Source organism: Leptosomus discolor, chromosome 1, assembly GCF_034619465.1.
Source record: "Leptosomus discolor isolate bLepDis1 chromosome 1, bLepDis1.hap2, whole genome shotgun sequence".
Taxonomy (NCBI): Eukaryota; Metazoa; Chordata; class Aves; order Leptosomiformes; family Leptosomidae; genus Leptosomus; species Leptosomus discolor.
In genome coordinates, this window is record NC_141391.1 from 111,951,122 (window position 1) to 111,970,698 (window position 19,577).

The following is a 19,577-nucleotide window of genomic DNA, read 5'->3' on the forward strand; positions in this document are numbered from 1 at the left end:
AACCTTTTTGTGGGTATTTTTCATTATCTCTCTGTTCTTCAGAATGCTTATGATATTTTTTAAAAATCTAACTGAATTTTGGATCCTTATTAATGAAGAGACCTATGTAGTAGGAGTACAAGCACATATACACGTTTTAGAGAAGATTTACAAGTCATAGTTGTGAAGACAATACAGTCGTTCACAGATCAGTGGAAACTCTAAGTGTTCATTTAACCTTTAGCCTTAGTGTCATGGAAACCTGTAGTGGTCTTTCACCCATAACACCCTTGAAAATGAAGATTCCTTCTGGCCAGGAGGCTTTCAATTACACTATTGATCAGAGCTATTTAAAGGATTATGAGCTCCTCATTTGGGCTGTAAAAAAACTAATTACATGCCAAAGAACAATATCTGTAATGCAGTAGGTTTTGAAAATACCTACATTGCTACACATATGAAAGGCAATTAGATGCAGCAAATAACTGCGATGGATTAGTTAACAACTTAAGCAATTATTTTCCCTCAATTTTTAGCTATCTAGAAAACTGGGATTTACTGTTTTACGTTAAATCTAAAGGAAAACTTACACAGCTATATTTTCGTTTGAATAAACTTGTGCTGCTGAGATCAATTTTTATTTCACCAAATGGCTGAACTGTGTAGTCATAAGGAACATTAATGAGATAAAAAATTTCCTATCAAGGTGAAAAAGCATTACATGTTCTCTTTTCTTGCAATACAGTGTTTCCTTTCCTGTATCTGAGTTCAGTGATATTTCAGAACTTCCAAGATAGCTTTCACATTCTGCTGTTAATAAATAATCTGTATTGTCTTTCTATTTTCAGTTTCAATTTCAATAAATGTGATGAACTCACACTCCAAGGTGCTACTAATACTAATGATTCCTTCCTTTGTGTATCTTGTTAACAAAAGAAGGTAGTTAGTATTTTTGTAACATTACAATTTCAGAAACAATTATTTTAGGTATAAAATGTACCACTAACATCTCCCTAATGTTTTTTATTTATCAAATAGTGTAATGAAAGCGCTTTGGATCTGTTGAAGGTTCCAAAGGTTTGCATCTCAAACAGCTCAAATACCACAGAAACCATATTGCTTCACAATAATTTATTTTCACTTCATTGTAAGAGTCAGGTGTTGTGTATGAACTATATTGAAATAGATTCTTAGTTAGAATAAATGATTCAGACTCAATTGACATCATTGGAGGCAGGTTAACTTACACTGGTTTGGGAGCTGGTCCTGCCTGTTACAATGTTTAATACCAGTTGTATTGTATTGTTCAGTTGTTCAAAGATTTAAAACAGCAGTAATGTGGCAGGTAGATAAATACAAAAATGAATTCTTGGTTCTATTATACCAATTTTATGCAGGAGTCATAGGCTGGTTTGTATTCAAGTATTTCACATTAATTTTGTATAAACACATTCTTTAGAAACAAATGGTTATATATTTTGCTGCTTAACAGATGGCTCAGAGAATAGGTTCAACGTCAGAGTTATTTATGAAAAATTGATCTTTCAAGAAAAGCAAGCATGAGCATTTTACCTCATCTTCAAGGTATCCCACTGGTTATGGAATGAGGTTTATATGCAGCCATGCACTTGCTCACTGGTTACAGAGTCCTTTAAGCAGTATTTCAAGCATGCAAATGCAAATTATTAGGGGAAAAAAAAATTGAAGAGTTTATAGCTTTAAAGGGTGATGAAATGGTTTGATAAGTAAGCTGTTAAATGGCTTGACTGAGTTTGAAATTTTCTCCACTGGAAAGAGTTGTACGGTCATTTAGATTGCTTAGACTATGAAAATGTTTTGTATTATCATTAGATATTTTTGCTGATGAAAACTTGCAAATTGAGCACAAATGGGGGATGTGGTTGATATCCATGCTAGAATGGCTACGGTGTTTCACTTTGAACTTTTAACAGATTTTCTCTTTTAGGCCCTAAATCAGGTAAGCTATTAAATACATTTTTATATGACATTAAACATGTGCATAAAGTACTTTCCTAAATCGGAAGAAATAAGAAAGGTACCTCAAATCTTTTCTTGATCAAGGTCTTAATTTTCATTCTATCTTAAACAAATGAGTCTAATGATCTTTGCTAACAGAAGTTTATATATCTAGGTGTTATCTTGCAGTGGCGAAATATAATTCTTAGAAAAATACTTTTCGAATATACCAGTTAATTGTTAACGTGTACCTGTATGTCTTCCAAAAATAAGGGTTTTAGCCTTTTAGAGGCTAACTTAAGCCTGTCTGTTAATGTCATGGAAAGGGCTAACTGCGGTAGAAGATGTTAAAAGTGTGGATGCCAATGCATGTGTCACTGTTTAGTCTTGACAGATAGGCCTCCACCCATCATCCTCCAAGGGCCCGTCAATCAGACACTGGCAGTGGATGGGACAGCTCTGCTGAAGTGCAAGGCAACCGGTGACCCCCTTCCTGTCATCAGCTGGTTAAAAGAAGGGTTCACCTTCCTGGGCAGAGACCCTCGAACATCCATACAGGATCAGGGGACACTTCAGATTAAAACTCTGCGGGTAAGTAGCATTAACAAAACAAGTACTATGATTGGTCCATGGCTAGCCTTGAGCTGTGGTATATGCCTCAAGCAGCTCTGCTGTTTTGCTGTCTGTTGTCTTCAAAATGAACTTAATTTTCTCTTTTACTGTGAAATTCTCACTAAGTCCACATCCTATTTCTTTCTTTGACATTGTGTAGGGAAGGGGCAGGGGCAGAAGAGCCAAACTAGCATGAGATATTTCTGTTAGAATTCCCTAAAAATAGAATTGATCTTTAAAATCTTACATATGTTGTGATAAAACGTGTAAGTTGGGGATGGATAGACATGTAAAAGGACAGGCCTTCCTTATCTTTTCAGTTGGTCTTACCATGAAGCCATTGGCCTGTTATCTCCGTTAGAACTTCCAACAGTTCATTTTCAACACCTGAGCATAATTTTCCGAGGAGCTGTTGTGCTATCAAGTGATTCTGGAGTTCATCAGGGTTTGACTGTGCACTTTCTTCATCAATGAGTCTTGACAGTCTTGAGCTGGCTGATTTATTCCAACGCTATGCTTGCTGGAGATGTTCCATCAGGCTGCAGATGGGAGAAGACAACTAATACTGTAACATACATGCAGTCATTTGCAGAGGGATTTCCATTCAAAATGAAATGCCTATCATAATATTTACATTTTGACATGTGAGATAATATGGTATCTTAAAAGTACAAATAAATCTTATAATATTTCAAATAGCGTAATGTCAGATTTGTTGATAAACATTGCATCACTAATCTTTGTGCTTTTAATTTTTCCCTGATCGAAATAAAAATACATATTTGTTTGTGTGTATGCAGATAAGCATGTGTACAGAAAAATAGTAAGGTAAATGTAATTATTTGTCAAGAACATAAAGACAATTTCAGAAACCATTTAATTTCATCAGCAGTAATTTCTGCACTTAGCTTTGCCATCCAAAAAAATGTCAATAAACATCACTACAGAGGATGACATAAAGAGCAGTTTTGTTTTCTGATACCATCTCATCAGTGATTGTAGATGAATTGTTAACTTCATTGGAACAAAATGGAATTTATTAAAAAATTTATGCTAGCTTTCTTTGAGTAAACAATTTATCCTTCGTCCTTGGGCTGCAGGCAGGTTTAGGCCATGAAGGTTAATGCATTTTTCCTGTAGAGCTGGATTAAAGAGTGCGCTTGAATAGTCAAGATTCCCCAGTAGTGTTAGAAAGCAGCAATTAAAGGTGGAAGCTTAGTGATTTCAAACAAACTTTCAGGCATCGATGATGGGCTTCTGTGGAGTGTCCATGAGGCAGAAGCTCCTGGGATACCTGTCTGCATGCAGCTATGCAAACAATGAAATTGGTTCTGAATTGTGCCAGCGCATTAATCTCTCTGTTAGAGGCACAAGGTCTGTAAATGAAAGTAAAAAAAAATTGCTTGCAAGGGGAGAAGAAAACAGTATTAGTAGTGAGTGTGGTTTTGAAAGACATGAAGCTTTTATTGATCCTTAAGTGGCTTATTCACTAGTAACCAATTTTCCTTAAAGGCTCAGAAAGAAATTTTTTATAAACCCCTCAGCTGCAGTAATGTGCACTGTTTGACTCAGACTTGAGAACAAAACCCAAACACCATAAAAGTCAGATTTCTCCGGTACCTTGCAATTTTTATGAATTAAATATGGGTTTAAATCTGGAATGTTTAACTTTTCTCTCAGGTCTACCTGAGCAAGGACTAGCAACACTTCCTAAGCAAAAAATGGCCGTGAAATATGTCCAAGTACACTTACATACTCAAGTTCAAAAAAAAATAATATTTATCACTCACATGTCCTCAGCCTTCTCCTCCCCTCAGAAATAACAATCACTATTGTAATCATAAAAGATTTCAAGATGTGGGTAAAGATGAGACACTAATATTTAAACCTTTGAGACCATTCTCTTCTGCTATATAACTCTCTTTCTGTGTGTAAATCAAATTATTCAGGAGTCTACAGCAGTCACAGTGAACCATGGCCACAGTCATAAACATGAAACTAGAGATTTTTCTGATGAGCCAATCTTCCCAGTTGGTGTGAGGAAGACAACTAAAAACTCACGTATGTCACTCACTCAGTACCCTTTCAGACAGGTCAGCACTGACAGAAAACGCCGTTCTGCTCCATAGAAATGTACCACACCAGATTTAGACACCTGCATTAACTAATGAAGAAAACTGTTTATTTTACTGATAGCAAAGATTTTCCGTTTACCTCCCCTATTGTTTTTTCCATAGCACAAAAAAGTATAAATAATTGAATTCTCAATATACTATGTCTGTATCTAATCCATCCACAGTTTCGAAGTTAGATAATTCACCATAACTTGCAAGAGGCAGTGTATCTGCAGCTTGCTTTATACTTTGAGTTTGCCTTCTGCAAGTTACTCTGTTGTGTATACCACATACTTCACTGAGTATGCCATACGCCATCTGTCACGGCAGTACACAAATGAAGTTGAGAACCATAACCTTGAAAAATATTCTCCATTATCACATAATGAAGAATTATATATTTAATAAAAGCTCAGAAGCAGCAAAATAAAACACGACTTCAGAATGCTATAAGGTCCTCTCCTCTCGAAAACCTGTCTCCTTTCAAGAGTCTTTCTCACTTCATTAGCAGTACCTCTACATTTTCAGTCTCTGAGCCATTGTGAGAGGGGTTTAATTATTGCTTATATGTCACAGAAAAATATCTCCCAAAATGTAAGTTATGCTCATTTAGACAATTGAACTGGCATTAATCAATTGCTTCCTGCCCCTAAGAATAGTATACTGCAGTCCCAGTGTATCTGAGGAAAACACCAACAAAATTCAAACATGATAAAGTTAAAAATCAATTAAATTATATATCAACAAGTAATCTAAAGACCATCTCACTTATATGCCTTGACATTCTTCTTGACAAGTGAGGTATAAACACATTTGCTGTAGTGCCAATCTGCATTTAGCAGAAAACCCATTACAATTCCTTAAAGTCCAATAAAGCTTCTTGGACGCAGTCCTGTTCCCGTCAAGTCATCTGTTGAATATAATTCTTCTCCTTTATCACTAGAGTCAGCACTGTCCCTCTTCTGCTTCCATCTCCAGGTTATTTACAGAGTGGCAGGAGGGCTTCTCTGTGTTTTTTGTACTTTGTAAAGTTACTGGTTTCCATCCGTCTCTGTAATCTTCACTAGTTCCCGTCTCGGAAATATTTACTTTAAATTTAAGTATGGAATAGCAAAACACTTGGCAAATTTTACAGTAGAACAATTTATATAGAAATGAGATTAATATTGATGATATAATTCGAAACAGTTTCCCCAAATAAATTTGATATATATGAACTGACAAGGGAATCACAATAGTTTTATACAAATGCATTTTCTTTGCTACCAAAGTGCCTTGCAAGCATGAAGTAAAAACCCATGTGAACTAGAAGAAAGGTAAGCATGGTATAGGATTTGATTTAATTTTGCCATTTGAAAATAGCTTGGAGGACTGTCTGTGTAGAGAGAACCACGGTTAAGTCTCAGCAACAGTATTTGTATGTGTGGTGGCCTGTTTAGAAATTACTTCATCTGTCATAAGAGTCTAAGATGATGTAACAGCCTTGCTGGCACTGGAAACTGTATCTCTGGATCATCTGGGATAATGAACAGTGAGATTTTGTCATCTATGTAATTGGTTTTATATTGTTACCTGATTTTACCTGCATTTGTTGTAACCAGTACGAAGACTGATACTGTCTAAAACATCCGTCCTGCAGCACTTACATGCTGTACTGGTACCATTAACAATATGAAAATTAGAATTAGAAAAGTATTAGAAGCAAATAATCTTATTATAGTTCTCTAAAAGTAAGCCACCATTAAATCATTGTTTGAAAATGTCCGCTGCCCTCTAGCCTGGTGTAAAATGTAGGCTAAGTCCTTCTTACCAAGAAACATTTAGAAAAAGAAAATTAGAGTAAACTCAGTCAGCTGATTGTAAAATGTTGTTAAAACTGCCCTTAAATGTTTTTTTACGTCTAGCTGTCTGATACTGGGACTTACACTTGTGTTGCTACGAGTTCCAGTGGGGAGACATCTTGGAGTGCTGTGCTGGAGGTGACAGGTAAGCAATGTCCAGGGGCTGTTTTTCAATTGGCCCAAAATTAAAGTGTAGACTGTATTAGACCAGTCTGACTCAAATAATCTGTTCTAGAAATTCTGGGATTAAGATGGAGGTAGGAAGGCTGTCTTACTTTACACACCTTGCATTTCATTGCTGTTACCTTTAAATGCCCATTGACATTGCAACAATTTGTGTTTGTCTCCAGTGACAGCGGTATGCTATAATTCTTCTAAACAGGAGAGATAATAAACTGTGGATTCATCCAGTAATTGGCTTGGGCAAGAAAACTATTATGCCTACACAGAGCCCTATCAAAGTCCAGTGTGCTCTCTGTGAGTACTGGAGTTGATCCGGATATAGGAACTTTCTCAGCGTTCTAGTAACTGAGTTATTTGTAATTTTTTTAAATTTTAGGAATGCTGGGCTTCTTTGTTATACTTTCTTCTTCTTCTTTTTTTTTTTTTTTAAATAAAAATATATTTTTATATAACCATTTGAGTTCATTTGAGTTTTGTGCATTTTTTCTTTCAGTATGTACCTAAAAAATGATAGCTATTCATCCAAAAATATACGTGTTAATGCAATTTTTGACTTAGTTCTTTACAGATTAAGAACATCAATTATGCTGATTTCACAGATGTTTGGCATATTTTTCATTTTAATCTTCTACTTTGATCAATTGTTAACAATCAAAGATAAAAAAGTAATTGATTTGTATTTGCCCCTCACAGAATCTGGTGGAGCAACAGTTAGTAAAAATTACGATATAAATGACCTCCCTGGGCCACCATCCAAACCCCAGGTCACTGATGTTACTAAGAACAGTGTCACGCTGTCCTGGCAACCAGGGACCCCAGGAAGCCTACCAGCTAGTGCATATATCATTGAGGCTTTTAGGTATGTGAGTTATTCCACTTTTAATCTCCTTCCTCTCTAATTTTGCTTAAACCCTGGTACCAGCTGTTCCCCTGGTATTGTGGTGTTCTTTTGGACTCTACACACATCATTAGAAGTTCATTAAAAGACAGAAGTCCTATGGCAGGCCTTGATTCTTATTTTTTAATTCTTTGGGGTTTTTTTTAATTTATCATTTTTTTTCTAAGTGATTAATTAAAGGACCATCTAACTACTTCTTCAGGTCAGCAGGAATAAAACAGGACAATGTAGTCATTATTTGTTACTTAGCACTGATGATCAGTGAGAGTCTCCTGTGGGAATGCTTCAGGTCAAATCATTTGTGCCAGTGTTATCTTGACTATCATGGTACAAATAATCTGAAAATAGGTGGATAATCCTGAAGCCTCTCTGCATACTTTAATTCCTATTCTTGTCAAAGCAGCACCTATTAAAAAGTGAAAACCTTTAAATTTCTATTTTTTACTGGTTTAGATAGATTAAAACTTTTAACGGAAAAGACTAGCATTGATAATTTAGGATTTCATCTTGCAGCCTGAGGCTGAAGAGAATCTAGCCACTCCCTTCCACACAGCAGCAATTAATACATGGTACAAAAGAACTCTTGGGCTCCAATTCAGCAAGTTTCTTTCAGCCTGGGCCATACCTCTCACATGTGTCAGTGACATATGCTTTGGCTTACAAATGTGCATGTTCTTAAATGTTTTCCTTAATCAAGATGTTCAACAAATCACGGATAGTTTAGTTCATCTTTTAATTAAAATTCATATAAGAATTTGTCAAAATCATATGCATGCAAATTTAAGAAGTGATAGTTGATTTTATTCTGGAACTTCTACTTTATACATTACATGAATGAAACGATTGAAACAACATGAAACTTGTAGGTTTCCATTTTCTTTTTCCTTTTAATATATTTAAAGACTTATTTTTATAATGCTATACAACAAAGCAAAATAAAATAAAATTTTCTGTTTAAGCTTTCGTGATATTTCACCCTAGATGAGCTTTAACGGCATCCCATCAATAACTTTAGCAAAAGCCGGGCATTTTCATTAAAAGCTGTTTTAACAATCGTACTCGAAATGTCTTCATACAGTGGATTGTAATCTAATTATAATAATGTCCAATGCAAAATGTAGTGACAGAAAAAAATATTCATATGCTTTCCTTCATCTACAAGCATGTTTTGAGAAGGTTTTTTGTCACTTTAAATATGAATTTAGTTCAAGGGGAATACTTTTCTTCAAATGACTATTGACATAATTTACTTAGCAGTATAGAAAACTATTCTTTTAATAGGATTTTCCTTTCTAAGGTCTGTGTTCAAGAGTGGCCTGTTTATCATTCAAATTTACTTCACAGCGTTCCACATTTTCCTTTTGCAGGTATTTATTTGAGATAGACAGCAAAAGCTTTTGCTTCTGTTGAAAGGAGAAATGCTTTTGACAGCTGTGTTATTTTTTAAAATCCCATCTTGATGAGCTAAATGAAAAAAATATTTTTGTTTTTACCCTGCATTTAATACTTTTTCTTGTACTTTATATAAGTTTACAAAACTAGGTCCTTTCACTGCTCTATTTTTTTCTTGTATTAGTCCTTAATCTTCAATCCTCTTCTCACTGCAGTCAGTCTGTGAGCAATAGTTGGCAAACAGTGGCTAACCATGTGAAGACCACTCTCTACACTGTGAGAGGACTGCGCCCCAATACAATCTACCTGTTTATGGTGAGAGCTATCAATTCACAAGGTCTGAGCGATCCCAGTCCTGTGTCAGATCCTGTGCGAACACAAGGTAATTGTAATTATTAAGGCTTACGTGCTTGAGCTAAAATAGAAAAAAGGGACTGAGAGTTAACCAATAGGTCAGTCTGGCCATTTGGCTTTAGCACTCTGGCTGAAGGAATCATGAGTCGAGCTTAACCAATAAAGATAAAAAATAGTCCAATGTTTGCAGTATCGATCTGGAGCTTAAGAAAGATAGGTTAACTCTTTGGTACTTTGTACACTCCACTTTTTGGTTTGCAGTTCACTTAGACTTGGTGTGCTCCTTGATGCCTGGTTTCTATTGAAAGTAATGCGAGTTACACAAATTTTTCTGAAAAGTGCTGTGAATACCATACTCTCCTCAGTATCTTTTCTCTCCATGTCCTTCTTTCTTCATTATTATAACAGGGATATGCTGTTGTTACAAGTGCTTATGACAGACAGACACCATGTTTGGCATTAGTTGTAATCAAAAAAGTTGTGCAAAATATCTGTAGTGTAATGTAATCTGATCCAACACTTAGGCAGAGAATTCATTTAATTTAAGGCATCTGCATGCTAGGATTATTTTGAAGTTATTCTGAGAAAAGTATGGGTCTTTATTGATACACCTAGATTTCCAAATTCTTTATATCAATCCACTGCATAAACCAAGAGGGAAGGCTGACGTGAAATCCCTCATTTATAGGGTGGTGATATAATTGATAGCTGTGATCCTCTCTTGCTATTGAATTGACTATTAAATTCTGTTCACATGAGATCAAGCTCTAACCGTGTATAACTGCCACAAAAAATTTCTAGTTACAGCATAGATTTTTTGGCGGTTTGACAGCACTTTGCTTGAACATTTCATTCAAGAGTGTAGTTCTGAGTTAAACAGGTTGGAATACAGGAATTAATAACTTTTTTGAATCTTAATTTTTTCAAGCCCAAAGTAATTTCTCCTCTCACAGCTAATAGAGTGCAATCCTCTGTTTGTGAAAGTTGTAAAAGTGTGCATGAAGAGTGCATCCTGTGTCAGCCCCCAACATGTGTAAGTGGTTTGAGTCCTTTGCTGGTCCTAGATGGAAAGAGAGAAGCAAGAATAAGGTGGTGTTTCTTTATCACATAACCATCACATCCAACCTCTGTCATCCTGGTCTGTTCCTGAATAAACCTGTCTTTTAATAATTATCCTCTTCAAATAGTAATCGTTGCTGTAAAAGGAGAAACAGTGCTGCTTTCAGAAAAGATGGAGTTGGGCAGGGTTTTCAAGGCTTGACTATCCACAGATTATCACAAGTTTTCTTCTCTTTCTTACTCTCCCATTATTATAGGGTGACTCGTGCTTTTCATTGCACCAGCCTTTTAGTCTGCATAACTTATCACCTAGTTAAAAAAAAAAACCCCTTTGTTTGGCATTTGAGTGTCAAGTATAGACTTTTTATCTGACATACTGACAAGCAATTTGATTTCACTAAAAACATGTCTTTTAATTAGCTACAGCATGTGTTGCAGCTTCCATTTCCAGAAGCTGTTTAGCAGTCAAGCACGCTGAGATATGTACAGAATTTATAGCTTCTTTGCAAGCCTGCAGTTTAATAGAATTAAATCATAAAATCAATTGAAAATTAACATAATGTTCTGATGTGATTTCTAATTATGCCTGAATTCAATTCAGGCTCACAGAAGAAGCTGACGCACAGTAGAAAGCCTATTCACAGTGGCCATTGAGGAAGAAAAAAACAGCTATAACCATGCTATATAATATTCATTTGCAACAGGTGTCTGTGGCAGCTTTAATAGTCGAACATTTAATTTCCTGGTATTAAGTATAGCAAATGCAAGTAACAGGATTTTATGCATATTTTTACCAGTGGACTACAAGTAGGCAATCAGGCACTTTCAAAAAGTTTACCTTATATGACTTATATCAAATAAGGACAGAGAAATCAGTAATTACTCTAAGAAAGGAGTTGATTTTTTGTTTGGTTTACGAACAGACCAAACCATATATTAAAGAATAGTTTAGAGAAACTATATATAACCCTATCCCTGGAATTTAAATCACTGCAAAGAATAGTAAGTTCACTGGCAGCTGTTAAAAGAGAGGTTAGAGAAAATGTATAACCAACTTAATTGTAGAGACCTCTTAACTGTGATCAGAATATAAATTCTTGAGCCAGTTTTACTTCAGTCATGATTTTATTATTCCAGTACTTGATGATATCCGTATTGATACAACAACTGTTTTTCCACCAGGAGTCTCCTAGTTGTGTGAAAATGACATTGCAAGACATTTTAAACTGAAAGAGGGTAGATTTAGATTACATAAGAGGGTAGATTTAGATTAGATGGTAGGAAGAAATTCTTCACTGTGAGGGTGGTCAGACACTGGCACAGGTTGCCCAGAGAAGCTGTGGCTGCCCCCTCCCTGGCAGCGTTCAAGGCCAGGCTGGATGGGGCTTTGAGCAACTTGATCTAGTGGAAGGTGTCCCTGACCATGGCAGAGGGGGTTGGAACTAGATGGTCTTTAAGGTCCCTTCCAACCCAAACCATTCTATGATTCTATGGTTACACTGTGAATATCACATTTGCATATGTTTTTAAGTGTACATATCAGAAAACAGAATTCCACGTGTACATCTTGATACTCCTTTCTTACTGTTATGAGCCCAGGTTATTCCCTTACTTCTGGACATGTGTCCCATTAAAATGATGAAAAGTAGTTCATACAAACACACTATGTAGAAATGTCTTTTCTCCTGAGGGAATATAGGTCCTTTGTCAGTTGTATACCACAGCATAACTTAACCTAAAATGTAGCCATGGGTAGCTGTAGGTATTTTGTACCAAGAATCGTAGCTTTTTTGTGGATAGCAGCATAAATTACTGTCCTGTAAACCAGTCTGAGTTACTGTCTTATAGATTTATTTTATTATATCTCTCTGTTTCTTGGTCACTTTGAACAGGCATAATTTGCTAGACAAGCTCCTTCACTGACGACTACATCTGGATTATATTCCCGTTGGTTATCCTTGGAGCCATATTAATTTGATTATCGGTAGAAACCTGTAGCAATATTGTTTATTGGTGGCTCAGAATCCATAACAATCCAGAATTATGATGCTGAAATATTGATGATCAAAACCTACTTTCTTTCAAAATCTGAAGGCCTGTGATTCAAACCCTGTTGTTATATTTAAATGTTTCATTTTTAAGAGCACTATTATTTCTTCTTAATAATATTTAGAAGATAAAATAAATCATATGCTGCTTGCTCCCATATCTAAGACCATCAGAGGGGGAAAAAAATCTTTTATGCATGTATTTATTTGACAAGGACATGATGTTGATCCAAAAAGAGGGAAAGTTTCTTTGGCTAGTGGATCCAATGGAAAAACCAAGCAGAATTCACAGATGCCTAGAAAGGCATGACTGTAATGTATCAGGCTTTTTAAAATATAATCTGTGCTTGTGTTCCAAATCCCCTCTTCTGTAAAAATTGCAAGCAAATTCCAGCAGAAATAATCAGTATGTGTATTTCTAACAGGCATTACGCAATCCACATAGACTACTGACACAGTAAGGGCATCTGTAACTGTTGACCAATAACAACATTGTAAGATCATTGAAGGATCCATTGAAGGGATCCAGACTTCACTGGCTCCTAGAAAGTACCTTCACTTTTGTCTAAGTTGGAAGAAAAAGATGTGATACGGTGATATATTAGCTAGGTGATAGCTGTAGCCCAACATGTAACACAAAATTAGGATTCCCAGACACATCACACATCTCCTGCATGTCCTGACACATATTTTGTATTTACAGTTCCTATTTAACAAAGGTAATACAGCTTTGTTCAGTTTAGCACAATGGCATAATCCAAATGTGGTCCCTAAGGACTAGGTACTGGGGCCCCATATGGTGCGGGAGATGGAGTCACAGTTTTCCATAGATGTATATTAAATTATCAAACTCCTTCAGATTTTGACTAGAAGAAATAATTGCCCCACACACTTTGAAAGAATCTTTGACACAATCTTGAAGAGAAAATTTTTGTGTTAGGGTGTTTTTATTTGGCTTCATAAATTAATTCTTTTTTCATATTTGCACTAGATTTCATTATCTATATCTGTGAAGGGAAAATTTGCTTTGCAGAAGAAAATGCTATTTTTATTTTTTGGTTTATTGTGTGCATGGTATGTGGGGAGGGGAAGCTTAGTGAAAGTTTGGAAACACATAATGACTTAATGTCATGTATGCTCTAAGAAAATGAAAAAAACCAACTGTTCATTTTCTTGAATTATGCTAACCATTTTGGTTCCAGACATCTGGGCAACATTGTTATTATCTGAGTATTTTGGAACCAGTGAATATTGCATCTCTCTCATCGCTTAGCAGATCTGATAAAACTTTGCCAATGAGTCTGAATACTCATTTAAACACCTTTATATTTCATTATTTCCTAAGCAGCTAAAGGTGAATAATTTGTTTGCATTATTTGATATGCTTTTGAGTTCGTATTTAAATCTTAGTACTGTATTGTTTTAAAAACAGTACTGTGAAGGGTGTTTAAATCAGGTGGTTAAGCTATTCAGTAATTGTTATTGGTGCCATACATAACTCATGTCATGAAAATAATGCTTTCATGTGTGTACCTGGCCTGGCAGATATCAGCCCACCAGCACAAGGTGTGGATCACAGGCAAGTCCAGAAAGAACTGGGAGACGTCATTGTACGACTGCATAACCCTGTTGTGCTGACACCCACGACAGTTCAAGTCACCTGGACGGTAACACTTCTGTTATTATTACCTTAACAGTACTTTAATTTTGTCTGTTTATCCCTGCAGTTTTTTACTATCCTGAAAAGCTCCAGTCTTGACCCCAATATGAGTGCTTTGCTAAACTGATGTTGTACAGGCATATATATATGTGGTTAATGAAATGGTCTTTTTATTTTCTCTTTGAAGTCATGCAAGTTGAAAGTCTTCACTGTTCAGCTCAAGGCTAGCTAGCTGTCTGACTAGAAAAATATTATAAAAATGAATATGCTAAACACCATAATCTAAAGGATAATTGATCTGTGGACTCATTACTGTGGATGTAAAAAAATAATCAAAGTTAAATATCAACATGAAATTTCTGTATGAAAAAGCAGTTTCCACTCCAAGGCATAGGGACCTCTGACAATACCCTATTATTTGGTGACCCTAAAATGCAAAAATAGCTTTCCTATAGGGCACTTGTAGTGATGCACGTGGTGCTGATGTCTGATCTACTGTGTAGTATCTGGTTTTCTAGCATAAGCCTTACCCATCATCAGTGAATATCCTTTCATCATAGAAGACCAGAGTCTTTCTGGCAGTACTTAACAACATTTCTATTTGAGGAGTCAAACTACTGGGTAGAATTTCTGATACAATGTTTGGCTTTCAAAATGCTATGTTCCTTTTCCTGAGGCTTGAAGGAAAGAGTTTGTAACTGTAGGAGGGAGAGGGTTCCCAGGGCGCTGCAGGCCAGAAAAGAGTGCTTTGCCCTTGGGGCATCTGCCATGGGTGGCAGAGCGAGAGAAACAGTACTGCACTGCACATCACTGAACAGTTGTATTATATATGATGAATTCTGCTAAAGGCATACGCACAGTATTCGGGGTCTTTCTTCTACATGTAATATTGCTAAGAGGTTAATGTATACAAGGGATTATACTGCAGGAGATAAGAAGTGTGGTGATAGATTGTGTATTATAAGGATTACTGTTGTTTTTGTGCAACTCAGACATATTTACAGGGGCTTATGCACCATCCTTGTTCTGACAGATTTCAATAGTCGGGGGGGTGGATTAGAATAAATAGAGAAACCCACAAATTTGTCTTTTTTAGAAGATTATTTAGAAAATGTGTCATTGCATTTTTCCATTGATGATATCAACACGCAGCTTGCCTTTCTCAAAATGCTGTCTGTTTGAGCTATATAACCCCAGGACAGGCTGATTAACCTTGGTAGCAAAGCCTTTTGCCCAAGCAGACATTTGCCCAAGCAGATGGGTCAGTAGTTTAGAAACTTTGGGTGTTAGCAGCCAGTAATTGTAAACCTGGATCACATCCATGTGGTGCTCCTTCAAGTTCTTTCTTGGGTGTGTGTCCTGGTTTGGCTGGGACAGAACCACAGCCCAGCCACGCCAGGCAGGCCCTCAGCAGGCTCAAGCCAGCCAGGGCAGCTGACCTGAGTTAGCTACGGGTGTGGCCCGTACCGTAATGTCACGGTCACTATAAAGGGAGCTCCTGTGGGGTTTCTCTTATTCCTCCTCTGGCTTCTGCCTGCTCCTGAGGACTGCTCTGTTGTCGATTGTGATGGATGGATATTCATTTGGCTGACTATAGCTTTGCATACTTCTGTTGGTACTGGTGTTGTTTTGTTAAATCTGGTTTTGCTTCAACCCAGGGGTCTGCTCTCCTTCTGATTCCGCTCCCTGACTGGAGAGGGATTGTTGGGTGATAGAGCAACTGTTATAGTTTAGCCCTGGGTACAAGCTAAATGTAAACAGTGTGACAGCTATCAGAAACATGGTTTTGTAGGCTTGCCCTTGCTTTAGTGTATCCTACAAAAGGAGGCCCCAATATAAACAGAAATCAGTTTCATGCAATGTCATTATATTGTAATGAAATGTATATATATATATATGTATAGATGTGTGTGTATATATATCGGGGGTGTGTGTGCGTGTATCTATCTCTCTTTCTCTCAAAGAGTCTCTCAGTGCCCCTACTGAACAAGTAATGAGTGAAGAAAACACAGTAAGGTAAAGGTAAATTGTTAGGAATGCTATGGATATCAGCTTTTTGAGAAGATCCCTCAAAGCAGTGGCCCTATGCCACCTGACAAGCACACAGGCCTCTCTAGAGACACTTTGGAATGACCCAAGGGAAGAAACATACCAAAAAAAAAAAAATCTTTGGAACAGCTAATTAGAAACTTTCCAGCAACCAGAACAAAACCAATTAATCAGCCATAGTCTCTAGGAAAAAAGCCACTCTATCCAGAGAATAAAGTCCACGCTATTAATATAAAATGGTTAGACAGTGTAGCTATCATACAGAAGGATAGAAGTGGCATGAGAGTTGTCAGAGTCTTTGTGTGGACTTTCTGCAATTCAAAGAGTGAATGCCAAGGAACGTCCTTAATTACTGAGTTTCTGTCATCCTGACTCCCAGCGACTCAACAACAATTTATCCCATTGTTCTGAGATTGTTTGGGTTTTGCTTTCTCTTTCTTTTTCAAATTTGAGTTTAAAATTTCAGAAATAGTTCTCTGCTGCCGTATTTCAGTTTTAAAATACACACATACGTACACACACATATTTTGTCTGTTTTAAAAGAAGGTCAGGCTTACAAAGTCAGTGTTAAAAAAAGAGGAGGAATGTCAAAAGTTATGTTTTCACTGTCATTTAAATTTATTCCTCTTGCATATAAGTATTAAAGTGTAGCTGTAATTATCTGGTCACACACAGGATCTCTTCATGGAGCCATTCAACATTTCTTTTTATCTTCTTTATTCACTGTGTGGTGCCAGGTCTTATTAAATTCATACCATTGAAACCTTGCATTGAATAAAAAAATTATTAGTTTGTCTCACAGGCTTGCTTATCTGTCATGCTCTCAGCCATAACATTTGGGTGCTTCACAAATAATACTGAATTTAACATCACAATGATAAAAATGTGTCATTATCCTAACTTTACACCTAGAGAGGTGGGGTGCAGAGATATTTATTGCTGATGAGATGGAATCAGATATGCCTACTGTTATCAAATAGCTAATTTTAAACCTTGGGAATGATTTATTTTTACTTTTATCAAAACTTTTTGCATTGCAATACCATATGGTGTAATCCAAGCACTTTTTTGGGTGACCACGACAATAGTTCTGTGCTTCTAGCCTCACTGGACATTAAACTGGCTGTTTCATTAGCAGCCAAATGTGAAAAGTTTCTTAGCATTATAAAGGAGCCCTGTGGCACAAGCAGGAATAAAAATCAGTTCCTCAATACGGCAAAGGAATTGTTGCTTTGAAATCCTGACTGCCTTCTAGGAGGCTACCAGGCAGCAGGACAATTTATTTACCTCTCTCTTTTAGTTTGACATTGATTTCAAATGAATGTACTTCACTGGAAGCTTCAAGAGTCAAATCCTTTAGACAGTCTTCCAGTGTATCGTCACCTTTTGTCTTGTTCCTATAGAATAAGTAAATGCTAGTGCTGTTTGAATTTCCAGAGATTACGGTGAGTTTATACTAGTGAGTTCAGCACAGTGGCAAAGTATTCTGCCCAGAAGGAGAAATGCTACGGGTTTTATTTTGGGGTAGAAATTTACATCATACATAGCTTATTGCCAAATGTCTTTAGGGTGCAGATTAACAGGTTTGCCTGAAAGGAGCTTATATTTGCAGCATGATCTGCATTATGAGTTTCTTGCCATCTTTTGAACAACCTAATAGCCTAATCAAATGATCTAATAGCCATTGAACCTGTCTTGTGTTCAGCTGCGCTATGTGCAGATTTGAACATGCAGGGAAAAATGAGTTTCCTGTTCTGCAGACATGGAGAGCTGTCATCGGATTTGTAGATACCTCCCGCACTCTGTGTTCATCGTAAAAGACAGTGAGAAGGATCATGCAGGACCGATTGTGCTTATAGGTCACCTTAAAGCATTAGGTCAGTGCTGAGCAGAGCATACCCAGTAATTACTCTCTTCTGTCTTTTAAAGGAGTATTTGCATTTTCTGCTATCTGTCTTTTGAGGGAGAAATTGTATCTTTGGGTCACCAACTATTGCAGCTCTTTTGAGCGGAAATCGGTGCTGCTTGTAGAAATTCAAGAGTAGTTAAGAGTGACACAGGAAGACTAGAAATATTCTCTGATCCCAGTATTCAGCACAGAGACTTCCTGCAATCTCTGTAAAAATCTAAGTGGTGTTTTTAAGTTTTTGTAAGTGGCAACCACTTACAAAAAATGAGAAAGGAGTATACCTAGAGAAGATTACATTCTATCATCAGATCACAGTGCATGTTTCTGCAAGTCTGTGTATGTGTGAATGTGTACCAAAGCTATAGAGCTCCTGGATGCTTAGCAAGCTGAATCAAGTTCTTTAATGCTAAGCATATTTTTAGTGGCCTACTGTTGGTGTGATACACAATTACCACATAACAAATGGAAGAAACAATGAAGTCACAGGCTTTGTATTACATATGACTGTCTGTGCATTTATATATAGACAAATACACATACATGTATATACATACATATACAGGTACACACACATACGCGTGTGTGTATGTATATGTGAAACATATCTGTCCTATACCTCACAAATATCTCTGGTCAATTAATGTAATTTTTTTAGTAATCAGAAAACTCAAAGCAAGCAAAAAATCTACCTTTCTCAATAAGTGAAGTGCCCTCTGAGTGGTTTCCTGACATTGTGACCCGCTAGCTGTACATGGGCAGGAGAGAGAGTGCTGTATCCTCTCCTTTATACTGAATGCAGCTGGATGTTTATAGAAAACATTAAAAATGCACAGTATTTTATTTCTGAAGTACCCTCCCAGACCCTGAACAATGGAATTACTGTCAGTAATCTGAAATTCAGGCAGATTGCTCAGCCCTGTTGTATTCAAACTTCTGATTGAAAGGTCTGTGAAACTTGTGTGAGCCCCAAATCAAGCTAGTATATAGCACCCATATATATGACAAGCTTGTTGTACTACTGCGTTCTGTTTTCATATTCCTTGTATTGTTTAGTCTTTTAGGTCAGGCACTTAGATGACTAGGAGGAAAAGAGATGTATGAATAATTTGTATATTAGCTATACGTGAGTAGATGCAGAAGTGTGGTGGACTCAAAATTAATATGCTGTAGGTATACTATAGGGGTCCAGTTCTCAGTGAGTTGGTGGGTGCATTTGTGTTTGTACCATGCTGTACAAAACAGTTTCCATATCGGTTTGTAGCAACACACTGCTACTGTTCAGCCTAGTCAGTTCTGAATTTTCAGATGTCTCCACTAGGCAGCAGTCAGTAGAGCTTAAAAGCACAGCAAAGACAAAATGGAAAGTTCTAACAGAGTTGTGCTGTCTTTCAGCATAACTTCTAACTCAGAACTTAAGCAGGAATCAAACTCAATGTTTGATTATTAAACATCATAGGCTTATATTGTAATTTAGGTTGAGAATCTGTATTGCAAAGTGCATG

General features: G+C 36.7%; 1 protein-coding gene across 1 annotated transcript in view; it reads left to right on the forward strand.

Annotated features, from left to right (window-relative positions):
* The window catches only part of ROBO2 (roundabout guidance receptor 2), a 435,305-nt gene that overhangs the window by 368,914 nt on the left and 46,814 nt on the right, over window positions 1–19,577 (forward strand). The window contains exons 10-14 of the mRNA XM_086462902.1: window positions 2,342–2,547; window positions 6,587–6,668; window positions 7,400–7,565; window positions 9,212–9,378; window positions 14,003–14,124. Of these exons, the coding sequence (XP_086319028.1) occupies window positions 2,342–2,547; window positions 6,587–6,668; window positions 7,400–7,565; window positions 9,212–9,378; window positions 14,003–14,124 (743 nt within the window). The remainder of the gene's footprint in view (window positions 1–2,341; window positions 2,548–6,586; window positions 6,669–7,399; window positions 7,566–9,211; window positions 9,379–14,002; window positions 14,125–19,577) is intronic.